The sequence below is a fragment of the Anopheles nili genome, chromosome 3 (genome assembly GCF_943737925.1).
Source record: "Anopheles nili chromosome 3, idAnoNiliSN_F5_01, whole genome shotgun sequence".
Lineage (NCBI taxonomy): Eukaryota > Metazoa > Arthropoda > Insecta > Diptera > Culicidae > Anopheles > Anopheles nili.
The window spans coordinates 47,149,192-47,163,266 of record NC_071292.1 but is presented as its reverse complement, the minus strand read 5'-3'; the positions used below and the strand labels follow the sequence as shown (position 1 = coordinate 47,163,266).

General features: G+C 43.4%; 1 protein-coding gene across 1 annotated transcript in view; it reads right to left on the bottom strand.

Annotated features, from left to right (window-relative positions):
• The window catches only part of LOC128724459 (protein dead ringer), an 89,867-nt gene extending 79,673 nt beyond the window's left edge, over nucleotides 1-10,194 (bottom strand). The window contains exon 1 of the mRNA XM_053818183.1: nucleotides 10,129-10,194. Coding sequence (XP_053674158.1) covers nucleotides 10,129-10,194 — 66 coding nt within the window. The remainder of the gene's footprint in view (nucleotides 1-10,128) is intronic.
• Nucleotides 10,195-14,075: the final 3,881 nt, after the last annotated feature.

Genomic DNA, 14,075 nt, shown 5'->3' with positions numbered 1-14,075 from the left:
CATTTCCCGCAGCAAACCGTGGTGTGGCGAAACGTGCCGGTGGCGTTACATTCAACCCACGCCATAAATCGCACTATCGCGGCGTGCATAAAATTTCGCTACATGCTTGCAATTGCGCTTACATAGTTGGGCGGTTACGTAAATAAACCCTTTGCCCATGTTGGCCACCATTCCGCGGACACTTTGGTGCCGTGTGATGGAGCCGCCGTTAAGGAGCCTTCGATTTTGCGCAAATCCGACCCCCGGTTGACCGCTGGGTGGTGGTGGAAAACTCTGGGAATCGATTTAATTTTGAAGTAAATTGTGCGAAAAATTAGTCAACCGACCCTTCCGTTCGCTTTCTCTTCTTCTTTTTTTGTTGCCTTGGTGGTGGGGGCTTTTTTACGCCAAAATCTACGAGCTTTAGTAGATGACCGTTTGCAATTGCGTTAGTGATTGGGCAGAAATTAGTAACGGTTCGTTGGTCACGCACGCTTCCACGGTTTAAAATCGTCAATCAATGCCAATGGCGTTGTTGCGTGTTTTGGTCGTGTGTTGATAAGGAAGCATTGTGTCTATCATTAGGGCATGCATTGCTTTCAATCTACTTGATTTCATTAGGAGCCTGTTCCGTAACATGGCAGCAAAACGTCCCACCATAGTTTAACAAATAAACATGAAAGTAGAATGGGTTGAAAACAACACTTTTTAACCATGTACTCCAAAACGAGCCACAATGTTAACACAAGTTGGGTATTATATATCATTAAACAATAAAAACCAATAAATAAACGTTCAATATTCAATATTCAAGGCAAGTTACATTTTGTTATATCTATCACAACCTAGTCATTGGGTCAAACGTGTCTATTAGTACCTCTAAGAAACAAAACCATTCGTTTTGTAGCATTTAACACACATTGTTTGTATTTTTATGACTCATCGGTAAACGCTGTAGAATAAAGTGCTAATTAATAATAACGATCACGTTCGACCTTGGTACGCTTGAAATAAAACATAAATATCTATGGCTTTTTGCTATATTCATAAGGTAGGTCGTCAGACGATATTGTCATAAATCTCCTTACAATATAAAAAAGTAATTAAAGCTTAGGCATGAGTAATCATTGCACAAAAAACAACCCCAGTTTGGTCGCTTGAGAAAAAGATCTTACAATGTATGCAAAATCTTATCGAATCTTACTAATTTTGTTGCATTCCTTTCCTGGTTACACGTGCGTACGTACGGTTGCAATAAAAAAGGGACAATCTACGGGAAGAGAACATCTTCCCCATTTCATGATCCTAAAGCTAGTAAAAAAAAATAGATCCAACTCGCTTCCCACTTAGTACCGCGATAAAAACGCAGTGTACGTGCCATTGGCCAACCGCGATTAAAAGAGAATGTAATTAAAATCCTCCTTCATGTATGTGTGTGTGTGTGGGCATTTGTGCCCCCAAGGAAAGAAAAAAACCAACCCCTTAGCACACACAGATACACGCACACACTCATATACCCATTGCAAACGTGATAAAGCTTCCAGACGCGCCAAGCTGCTAAGCAACCCAACCCAGGAGGCTTTGCGCAATTTTAATGAACGCTCCAACGCATTATCATGCATCTTTGTGTTAGCGATAAAAATTTTCCCCGCTCATTCATGCATACCGCCAACGAGAGAGCGCACACACTCTCAAGGCTGATTCGGTTCACGGCTGGTAAAGGGGTTGAGTCCGTTTTCTTTTTCGATGTTGTTGCTGAAAGCATTCGCGCAACGGCCAAGAAAAGCAGAGGACGATTCAACCAACCCATCCACGGTGTGTCGTCCACTCCACACAGGGGTGTAAAATTGTAATAAAAGTAAAGTGGTGTGCCCGGTTTAACCGCCCCACTGCAGGACCGTTTGTGTCGCTCCACGCTTCGCAGTGATAGACCACGCCTATTTGTAATTTAATTTTTATTACCTACCCTTCTACCCTGGGTGTTTTGTGTGGGTAGTGGGGTAACGTAACGAGGAGCGCGGTGGGTCACAATCATCAGTCAGACGTACGCTGCATTGCTTGCTGCATCGAACTGCAGTGCGCGAAAAAGGACGATCGAGCGCATTCGTAGCTCCTTCTCGCTCGTATGCGGGCTGGTCCTGCTGCGTGCATTTTGCCCGCTGCGATAACTGCAGCTACATTTCCAAAGCCTGCTGTTGGCAGGAAAAAGGGACGGTGATAGAGAAGCAAACCCGACCACAGGCAAACCACACACATACACCCAATGTGCTGGTTTGAACCCGCAGGTTGATTAAAAATGGGAGCTGAGCGCGAGGGTAAAATCGATGGAATGGCCCTTTAATTCCGCGACCCGAAGCGGCACTCATTTTTAATTTTCTACCATTTCCGGTGAGACCGCGCCCTTTTCCGTGCGTGCCGTGCCGATCGCTCGTAAATGGCAGAACAAGGAAGAGAACAATTACAGGCCGTTGGCCGTTGTGCAGTTTTAATTTTCATTTCGCTAATTTTCCCCCCCAACCCCAAATCCGGGGAAGGTGGGAAGAGAGAGAGGGGAGGGGGGGCACCGGGTGGTAGTAAACATTTTGAGATTTCGAATTAATATTAGCGATCGTAAAAGGAGCAATCTGCACGCGCGCATTCCTGGGCAGTCGAGTTGCAGTTGGTTCGAAAGCGTTTGAGGAAACATTATTGTCCGTTTTGGATAATTCCAAACGCGGCAGTACGAAGGAGAGAGAAAAAAAAAGCGTAAAGCAATGTAATAATAATCCATCGAGCCAGCCAGCATCGTTTGGAAAACTAAACCACATAATTATCATTCATAAAAAAGGGCAACGCGTACAAACAAAAGACGAGATTTTGTTCTTGGAATTTGGAGACTTTCTCAAATTAATTAGGAAGCACATTCCACATTCCAGGACGGCGTTTTTCATGCTTGCTTAGGCCTTTTCGCTCGCAATTTGCCAACTCTTTTATCTTTCAAAATAAAGCAAGAGTTGGAAAGAATAAAAAAAACACTACTTGATCGCTTCACGTATAGTTTTTCAATAACTAATCCACCCCAAATAGATACTTCGTGTTGTAATAATGCGTCAAATTTTATTACTTATCGTCTCTACCAACTATTGACCCCAATCGCAAAACAATGACGCATGCTGTCGCCTTTTACTTTTTTCTCTTACAGCCCACAAGCCCCTTTTTGGTGAGACTGTACTGCCATTGTACCATACATATATTTTTTTCCTGCTGCCCGCAATTCACTAATTGAATATCACCTTTCGTCGGTGGTCGGTTACTTTCCCACCGGAACGCCGCGGATCGTCTCGGCATTGTTCGACCGAGCGATTCATCACCAAACCAAGCATCTCCCCTTCAACAGGGCACATTCTATTACTAATCGATCATCCGCCTCAGGTAAAGGCTCAATCCTTCAGCTCGTCACAATCGCGACGAGACGCTCAGCTCGGCTAATGAAACTATCGGCGCTGTGTTGCGTAATAGACGCCAAAATCAACCACACGCGGTCCATCATCCTTCTTCACTATCGCCCACGAGAGCCCGCGCTTCCCAGGTGTAATTGAAGTCAAAAAACCACAAAATTGGACATTGCCCGCGTCGCCCGCGAGTGTTGCGGAGGCTCATCGTAAAAGTTAACATTTAACATCACTTGAAACTTTCGAGCGTCACACATACACACACACATCGGTAAGGGTAGATTCCACTTTCGTTTGAGGGTAAGAAAATGAAAATGGGCGAGCTTTAAATGTCGCTAGTGGGCGAGGGAAAGCAAACGTTCGGCAAACGTTTAATTAAAATATGTTCGAATACTCAGCACTTTGCTTTCAACTACATTGTCGCTATCAGAAAAGTCACGATCACCATCGGGAGGAGCAAAAAAATGCTTCCTGTTCGTTGTAATAGATGATGTGATCGGTTTTTGATCATACGATCGATGACTAACGTACAGACTTACTTTGCGAAATTGAGCTGGTTGTACTTTCTATCCCAAAAAAAAAACGAGGCGCTATCACCCGATGAACGACATATTAGAAAGTTGCTGTTTTCAACCCAGTTGGGTAAGGCGCCCATTATCGGCAGGCTACTGTTTTTGTAAGTGAAACCTGAAAGCGTTCGTCGGACGTCACAAATTGACAGATTATGCGATCGTATTGATGGGCGCTTGGATTTGTTTGGATTTTCTTTTGTAAAAAAAAATCCCCCCCAGATACAAAAAAACACTTCCGATCGAGCCAACAAAAAAAACTCAACTTTTTCCGCAACAAAAGCGAGGAAAAACTCCACCACGCCGGTGAAGGTGAGGAGCAGATGATTTATTTTTGAATAACGTTTTCCATGCTGCTAATGCTGTTCACACCCACTTGCTGGGGTGGCCCGGGGGTGTTGAAAAAAAAAAGCTCACGAACACATTAGCCTCACACACACATGGCCGTTTTGGCCTGCGCAGAAGTTAAGTCGCATCCGAAGGGCGTTAATGAAACGTTTACTTTTAAATACGTTGCCCAAGCGTGCAGCTGCACGGGTTTGCGGGGGGATTTTGAAAAGTGTTGCTGGAAGATAAATTCATTCGCAAGCGCAAGGAGTTAATGTTGTTGCCGGCTAAAGTTGCTTTGTTTGCAAATAAGCGCGGTTTTAGCACAAAATGGTGGATATCTTTTATAGTTAAGGTTTATACCAAAAATCCATCCGAATAAATTAAATTGAATGAATTTATTAATTGCTTCAATAATCAATAACTAAAAATATTCGTCTGCTTAGTATTTGCAGAATTAAAATTTCCATTTGCCATTTTATTTCGTAGCCTAGCTAAAACAGTTTTTTTTCGGATCGAAAACATCTTAATCATCTTTTAGGCCAGCTGACAGCAGATGGCCAAGAATTTCCGAATATATTACCACTAATTTGCATGTTTTCCGTTCCACGATATATGTTTTCTTGGTTCACGGCAAGCAGAATTTTCTTTCGCCAATGACTTCATCCTTGGCATGGAATTCCTCTCACGCTAAATTGTTTATTTTTAGAGCTAAATTAATTGATTAGATATTTTGGGCCGAAATAACTTAAGCTACGTAACATGTTTTCAATGCAAGAAATTGATAAAAATAAAATGCGCATCCTTGACGATTTTGCGCAAAATTGTGAATTAAAATTCATTAGACCGTACCTACGAGAATAAAAACATAAAAATCTGTTTCATGCAATCGTTTGTTCATAAAATTACCTCAATTATTGTTTGCATTTTAAAATCCACATCATATTACTAAAACTATGATAGATTCAATGACCTTTTGTCAATTAACAAAGGATGAAACCATGAGAAAAAAATTGATGCCAACATTTTTCTTCATTTTATCGTAGATCTCGCCATCTACCCACATAAGCGACCAATTTTTCAGTTTTAATTACGAGCATATTATCTTTCTACATCACCCAACTCCCAACTGATGAAACTGTGAAACAAGATCGTACCAAGAGCTCACCGGCATAGGATTTGTCACACGCGGCCTGCATCATGCGTTTGTGGTCCACTTTTGGTACGCGGGTTTGCTCACAGCTCATTTTCACAGCGTCCGGAAAATGGCCAGCGAGAAAAGTGTCCTCATTTAGCGAATGTCCAACGGTCCTTTAAAGCTAGCCGAGACCATCGAGCGTTTTGGTGAGAAAACCCGAGGCGTGTGAACCCACATGTGACCACGGTACGCGAGGAAATTCCACAACAGATCGTTCCACACCGGTGGGAAAACATTTTCCCAAGACCAAATCCTTCCCAATCTTTGTCCCGTGGTCGATTATCCTCTCATCGCCACCAAAGGTGCGGTTGTGAAGTCGGTCTCTCCTTGATAAGTCTGTGGCTTTGGCGAGCGGTTTCTTCGCCCTCTCGTTCGCCTTTATCCGAAGTGCCATTTGTCTGCCCCATCTGCGTGCGTGCGTGCTTACTTGCGTGCGCACCTGTGTACGCACCTGAGCGAGGTTTGACTCGTTCCAATTTCAATTCCGGCAGCAACCTCGGCGGCTGCCAGCCAGGAAAAGGGAGGCTTCGAATATGTAACCGATCGATAATTACCGGCCAGCTCTTTCCCAGCAAGGGTAATTACGCGAAGTGGCCATTCGGGTCTGGTGTCTCGCGCACCGTTTGCATTGAAGGAGCCCTTTTCCGACGATGGCCAGTGCCAGCGCCAGCATTCGCTACCCAAGATACGCCGATGACGGAATATTAATCCGGTCATCGGCCGTTTTGCGTTTCCCCTACGGCCCAGCGTTGTTTTCCCTCGGGACGGGATAGGTTCACACTATCCGTGCTCGGGGTTTGCAGTGATAATTATCTTCTCCACGCACCGGTCCCACCATCCAACGACCCTACCACCGCTGGCCCTCAAGGGCTCTCGGATCGAGCCTGCGGAATTCAATTTTATATTAATACGAGAGTTGTATAACGCTCGTGACGCAAGCCGCGCACACATGATACGGCTTTAATTGAGCTGCGTGCAAAAAAAAACGCACACTCACACAGCTTCTCTTGATTTAAGCGCCCTCCAAATGCACTTAATCGCCGGAACTAGGCCCCAGTGGAAGGAGGAGGGCCCTTTTTCCGAGCTCACTCAGCCAATATCGAAGGCCAAAGGCATCAATCAATCAACCCCATTCACCGATCCAGCTGTGGAAGCTGAGGAAGCCGTTGGTGGAAAAGGCCCCCCCCCCCATTTGTGCCAAGGAAAGTAGCTCAAAGTTAAAATTGGAGGCGAGGGAAAAAATCACACCGCGCGCGTTGTCACACACTGGCGCGCTCGGGTTTTTCTGCTGCCATCATAAAATGATGCTAATTTCTCCACCGTATCAATTAGCCACAATCACTTCCGTCTACGCAAGCGGCAGCGATTAACTTTAAACGGTTTGTCTTCGCACGGCCGGACGGTGTCGCACTTTGGCGGTCGTTGGAATCGCGTTTGCAAAATAAAAAAGGCAAAAACCCCGAGCACGGTTTGTGCGCGTTGTGAAACCGTGCTAGCTTAAACTATTGGTAACGGTTTACACATTGTAATGAAATGGGGAGAGCTACCTCTGTGTGGCATTGAGTTATTTGCTAATTTACTGCGATAGTTATGCGCGTGTCCATTGCTGAAACTGCACTCCAGGTTGTCCTGCAGTAAATTCCGTGTAACCTTCGAATTCGTTCCTATCGTACGTTGTGTGATACAAAGCTGTCACTTCGTTTGCATCTCGAATTTGAATCATAATTTATGGTCAATTTGATCTGTAGACAAAATAAGGAGTTTTTCCATGTGATACCGAAAACAGGCTTTTCACATAATTATGAGGGTCCTATAAATGCAGTAGTTTATCTTTATTACTTTTTAGATATAGAACAAATCAAATTAGCAATGGAGACCATATGATGCGTTAGTAACTAAAGTTTTAGCTGAGAATAAATAATATCAAATTTAAATATGTGTTTTACTATTTAGCAAATTTAAGATTGATTTATATAACCCAGATATATCAAGTCTTTTGCCAATTAATCCAGCTGCGTAAACTATATCTGACATTAAACAGATTCAACTGTGTGCTTCCATAACGGGTTTATTAGACTTCAATTAGGAAAAACTCTCTAGTATGCTTCGTCAAACGTATACTACTGAACCAAATGAAAACAAAAATAGTTGGTCTACGTTTAAAACAAGCCAAATATTATTTAACAAACGTTGAATAAAAAAAATAACAAAATATCAATCGAAATATAATACACCATACCTTTCGAAGCGAAACTAACAGCACCAGTGCATTAGGAATGGCACTTTCCATTGCCTCGATCATTTTTTTTTTCAATACATCATTTCAATAATTTAAAGCACTAGCCGTGGTTTCAACAATTACAAAAGCTGTGGTTTACATTGCAGATCCACTCAAACCTCTCTCCCAAGCCATCAAAAGCGAATCACGCCCTCGGTGGGAACCTACTCCCCCGACAGTCTCCAATTAAGTGTAATCTCGTTAAATCAACTGCACCGCGACAAAATGCGCTCTCTCTCTCTCTCTCTCTCTCTCTGAAGCAAAGACGAATCATGTCAAATTGCGGCTGTGGTAAAGGGCGTCTAAAGGCTCACCACAATTTACAATAAATCAATGTTTTTTACGACAATATTGTCACGCATTGCAACATCGCCCGACCGGCGAAATATCACCGGAAAAATTCCCACACGTCGATCCCACAGAGACGAGCCTGAGACGAGCTGACTGACTGACAGGCCGACCTAGGCGGCATCAGCGGGAAATGGGCACTTGGAGGGATAGGGAACCGGTTGGCCAACCGACCGAAAGGGGTGGTGTCGAGCTGAAGGCTTCCTTATCAGTCAGGTGCGCCCATCGTGGCTTAAGTATGATTATTTTTGCCTCATTTTCCCCCATCACGCCCGTCAACGCCCGGGTTTTCGGAGGGGAAAAGCTTCAAGCTCGGTGCGCCAAGCATAACTAGCCGTGCCATCTTACGGCAGGCAACATCGAGCCTCAGCCGGGGTCTGATAATTGCCGGCTTCGAACACCTGCAAGAGCCGAAGCGCAACGGAGCTCGTTGCATCTAGCCACGACACAAGAGACCGGCGCCATTGCAACTGGCGCAGCCATGGCCGCAAACGGTTGTAATCATTTCGTTACCTCTGGTTTCTTTTTATCATTATTATTATTATTATTAGTAGTAACAGTAGTAGCAGCCGTTGCATTCTCATTGGCTGCCCTCCGGTTAATTTGTATTAATTGCGGGATAATTGTTTTGAATTAATTACCGCGGATATTGTGTACACCCCAAGCGCACGCACACGCTTATAAACGCCCCACGCCAACGGAAGGTGGCTGTTTTTTTTTTCCTTTTGGTCTTCCCTCACTCACACAGTAGGCCTTGCAGTGGGATTTCACATCATAGCAGGCGGGCAATTTTCCTTCGGGTGCCTCCCCACACGGGCAGCGATTTTCCTCGCTCGAAACGCCCAAGTTTTCACGATTGGTAAGTTTCGTCTTCATTCTCGATTTCCACCACCTCTCCGAAAACCCAAACCCGGCAGCAACCCAGGGCTTGCGATAACGGGTCCTTGTCGTTATCGCTTCACCCGTCCGATACGGCCCTTTGCACTTCTTTCCGAGCATTCATCGGCTACTGGGGCGATCGTTTTCCTTTCACTCCATGACCCAACGCGCCTCCGGGCGGGATGGTGGTGGGCTCATTTATATTTATATAAATCATAATTATGCACAAACTCGCCTTCCGGTGAGACCAAAAACGGGGTGGATATTTGAGGCAAGGAAAACCCCCATCACGTGCGGTGGAAAATGTTCTCCCCTTCGACCGCAATTTGTAAACACCTTCGAAAGCTCCTCCTTCTTCTCGCGGACATTAAAAGCGGTTCGGGTTGGTTTCGATTTTACATCCGACTTGCTTCCTTCCCGAAGCAAGTGCCCACCGTTTCGTCCAACGTTTTACGTGGCCCACATTACTCAGTTACATTGCCTCTCTCTCTCTCGGCTTCTATCTTTTACATTTAATTTTAATTTAATTTTATGTCTTCGGACTACAGTGGGTCATTAAAAATTTATTACCATCGACATGGAAGAACGAAACACGAAGGCGATTGGGATATATATATACATACTCCCCCCGATCGACATTACATTCCACGGGCTTCTTGAAACGAGCCACCTTGACTCGTGCTCTGTCATTAAAATACCAGCTAAAGCGACGTAAGATCGGGATATTTTTAAAGTCTTTAAAACGGAAAAATACGCCAATATGATGAGCCTTATAAGGGGAATATTAGTACGATCAGTTTTCCTTGAACATCGCTAAGGGCGTCTCATGACTCTAGGACGAATTTCCCAGTCTCAAGGAAAAACATCTCATCAACAGACATGTCCTTACGGTAGCTAATGGAGCCTCAAAAATAATATTATTGATTGCCTCAAAAAAACAACCCCATCACACTGCAGCGGCATACTAGACTGAGAATACAAGCAAGCATCATAAACGCATGCCCACATTCGATAAGTGCGCCAATTAATCGGTCCCCCCCCAACAAAAATGGTGCCTAATTCTACTGAATAATGAACGATGCTCGGGCGACCAGAGACACAGGTCCAAAGTGCACTTACCAACGGCGAGTCGTCCCCAAGGTCGGAATCGGTGTCCCGTTCTGGCCGGCAGCCGCCAGCATACATGGCCGCGTACGCCGGCACGGGTGCTCGATTTTTAACCCGAATCGTGAAGCCTTTTCTGCGTCAACCAGCGGCAAAGAAGGATGCCTCTGGCGCGTTACACTACGCAGCACCGGGTTTGACCAAAAAACACACCGGTACGTTATTTCTCGCCGCAAGCACAGTTGAACGTACGTACCACTGGTTTGTGTTAGTTTGTATGTGCGGGACGCTTTTTGTATGCAAAGGCTAAATCTGCGGAGCAAAATACTGCGGCACTATCCACGAACAGCAGCACCACAAGAAGAGGACATGTTAAGCAACTGACGCGCGCACACGCGTAAGGTTCATCCGTGTCTCGCAAACAAACCCACACACACACACACTCGGACACACTCGCGAGGAAACCGACGCGTCAGCGGATTGCAGATGGACTTTTTCTTTCTCTTCTGTCGTCCTCTCTTCGCCTTCTTTTCCGTCTGCAGTAAAGCGTGTTTCCGGGCGTGTTTCAGAGTACTTCAAAGAACAATAACTTTCACGGAGACAAGCACGGAACACTCACAACCTACTTAAAGAGAGCACAACATTGTTCATGCCAATTCAAACCAAATTAGAAGCCGAACGCCAAAGAATGATTTGAATTAAGGATCAGGACAAATTTGGAGCAGCTCCCACCATTTGCAACCACGAGCGACGCAATTTGGGAGTCTCGCTAATTTACACGCAGCAAAAGAAGGCGCAAAAAGAGCGCTTTTATTCGGCAGAAAAAAAAACACACACAACGAAGCGTCTAGAGAAAGGTGCGTTTTGTGGTAGGTAATACACGGCTCGCACTTTACGTAATGCTTGCTTTCCGTACCGCGAAGGTGTCCAATTAATTAGCCACAAAGTGATACAAAAAGGGCCCGGCGTTTTGGTTCGACCGACATGATTAACTATCACTGAAAGAGGGGAAGGCACACACACACACATACGATAACGCGTCGAAACACAAACCGCAGATCGACACAAACCTACTGCTGATGTCTGACCGCTTGATCCAGGCGCTACCTTCTAACGATGACTAATGAACGATGGGGACATGGACGGGGTTTTGCCGGGATGCGATTTGGACGGTTTCGCAGCGACAGAGCGAGACCTCGGTCGGCCTGTATCAGTCTGCGTAACGAATTGATCACCTTTCACGCTGGGAGACCGCTGGCTTAGGAGACAAACGAACACATTAAATGCGCGACACCTTGAATCGAATCAAAGCGGCCTTTTGTCTCTGGTTTGACGGTGGTAAAATTATGCGTGAGGCTAACCGAACAAATAGAAGCAAGATAAAAAAAAAGAAAGCGCGAAAATGCGTACCAAAGCTGTCAAATCAAAAGCGTTTGAACCACCTTGTAGTGGACGGACACTAGTAGCTGCAGTTTATAGCTCCTGCTTGAGTTCTTCCTTTCAGCTCCTGGAGCAGAGTTTAGACCTTAAATCGATCGTTTGATATTGTTTTATCTTGAGCACAGAGCTTTTACACAACGAGCAAAATTAAGAGACACTTCAGTTTTAGCAGGATTGCAACACTTCACAGAACGTACTGTATCGAACGTGGCGCTTATCAGACTGAGGATCTGTACAAAAATCGCTCCCTTAAATATGCGCCTGCCAGTGGCAGGATCTTTGTGCAGCGTTTGTGGTGCCGCCGTTTTTCACAGCTCCTTTCTTATCTGCATCCCAAAAATTGCATCCGGTTCTTCCAAGAAACGCCCAAAAAAGCCATAACTAGAACTTCTCACCTACCGCGGTGTTTTTTTTTTGCGCCACTATCGTCCTGGTAACGGCAAAGGACCACACAGAAGGGAGTGTTTTTTTTGTAAACTGTCACAAAAGACACACACAAAAAAAACAAAACCCAGGTGTTAATGTTAGCATACCAAAAGCTACCAAAAAAAATGATCTGCATGGCGGAAGCGGCACCCTTTGGCGAATGTCACTTCCTAGCCAAACGTCCCATGCGCGACTTGTGTGGTGTCCTCTCGTGCGAAAGATAAAATAAAGGGTCGTCGTAAAACGGCGATCGCAAAGCAGTAGCCTTTGCCATATAGTTCGGTAGAATTGGAGCCACGGTTTTTGGGAGCATATTTGGCCATAAAGTTTTTTAAAGGGACCAGCACGGTTTTGTCTTATCACCGCCGAAGTCGGAAGACCACCAACAAAGGGTGTTTTTTTTTGTTGTCTTCATTTGCCGAAGAAGATCAATGCTTTTTCTTTTGACTGGCGGTTTTGACGCATAAGCAAATTTAACAGACCGAAAGACGAATTTTTTGCTCCAACATTTGAATATTCGATACATGACTGTGAAGAATGCACTAAATGAAAAACATACTAGTATAAATTTAAAGCTGGTATTGTGAATTGTGACAAAATGTGAGTTCTTTTCAAACGTATTTCTCAATCAAAGTGCGGCTGGAATCAATACTATTATCAATACAATGTATAATTTATTCAAGATTGAATTATGAGTCACGTCATAATTATGAGGTGATATATGCCAAGCTGTGAAATAGTTAGTCCAATCAGACATTTTAAAGATTCATATATAACAACTGAATCTTTAAATCAGGGATCGGAATATTCATATATAACAACTATTAAACATATACTACTGAAGGAAAATAATCACAATTTCTCAAATAGTAAAAATAACCTATGTTATATCAGAGATGCATCGTACTACAAACGTACGAGTCACAATATCTTCCCAATTAAGCCAATTGTTTTTATATGCAAACAATACGATTAGCATAGTCGAAATATTTTGATTATTTAGGAATAATCGCATTTATTTAGGAAACCCCCAATATTCATATAATTTTTCTTCTTCTTTGCCAGGCACCTTAGGCAACTATAGGCCAAATGTCCATATTCATATAATAATGTTCGTTTATATTGCTATTAATATTTTCAAAGGAATAAACAATTCAACCTGCAAACCTGCTCAACTCAAGCAAACGATCTTTGTTATAATAAGAGTTCATAAAATTCACATTGAAAACTGCGTGAACGCCTGAAATTTATCCTGTGCATTAAAAAATACATTTTAGTTATTCATTTAAGAATCAACAGACTTCAAATGATTTTTTGCCTAACATACTCCTTTGAATTTCTCCTCCGTATACTTTGGGTATTCCACATGGGAGGCCGAACAAACCAAACTTTAGACCAGGAACTAAATTGTAGTTGAATAATATGTAAACATTTCTTGTTTAAAATTCATCCTTTCATCATAATTTTCAGCTAAAATAGATATTGAAATATACGCTGAACAATTGAAAATTGATATCGAAATATAAATTTAAATTCAACTGTGTTCATATCATTTCTAAAATTTATATCAATCAATTAAAATCGTTAAAAATTATTTAATTAAATGATTATCTCCCAGGACTACAAGAATAACATGACGACCACATTTACCCCCCATTTCCCTTCTTTTTTCCACGCTCCCACTAACCTCTACCAAAGATTTCCATGTCAATGGGAAATAATATAATAAATAAGTCATTTATTCAGTTACCTTCCACACAAAGCGATCAATTGGGGGTAGTATACTGCTGGCACTATTGTCCATATATTCGCATGTCTTGGAAACACGAGTGATAACACTGTTTAACGATCTTCAACGTGATCACTGTTCCAATTTGTAAAAGTTAAACCGTTCCACTGGTTCCAAAATGCATACGCTATTACGCACGACACAACGCTCTCGTAACACTTTAGAGCGTTTCTTTTGTATCACAACGTTTAATTAAGCATGCATGTTTGACCTTACTTTACTCATCCACTTTTAAGTGAGGGATTATTTTTTTTGTAATTTCTCCCTCTCTAAAATCCATACCGCTCTACGCTACTGGCCAACTGCA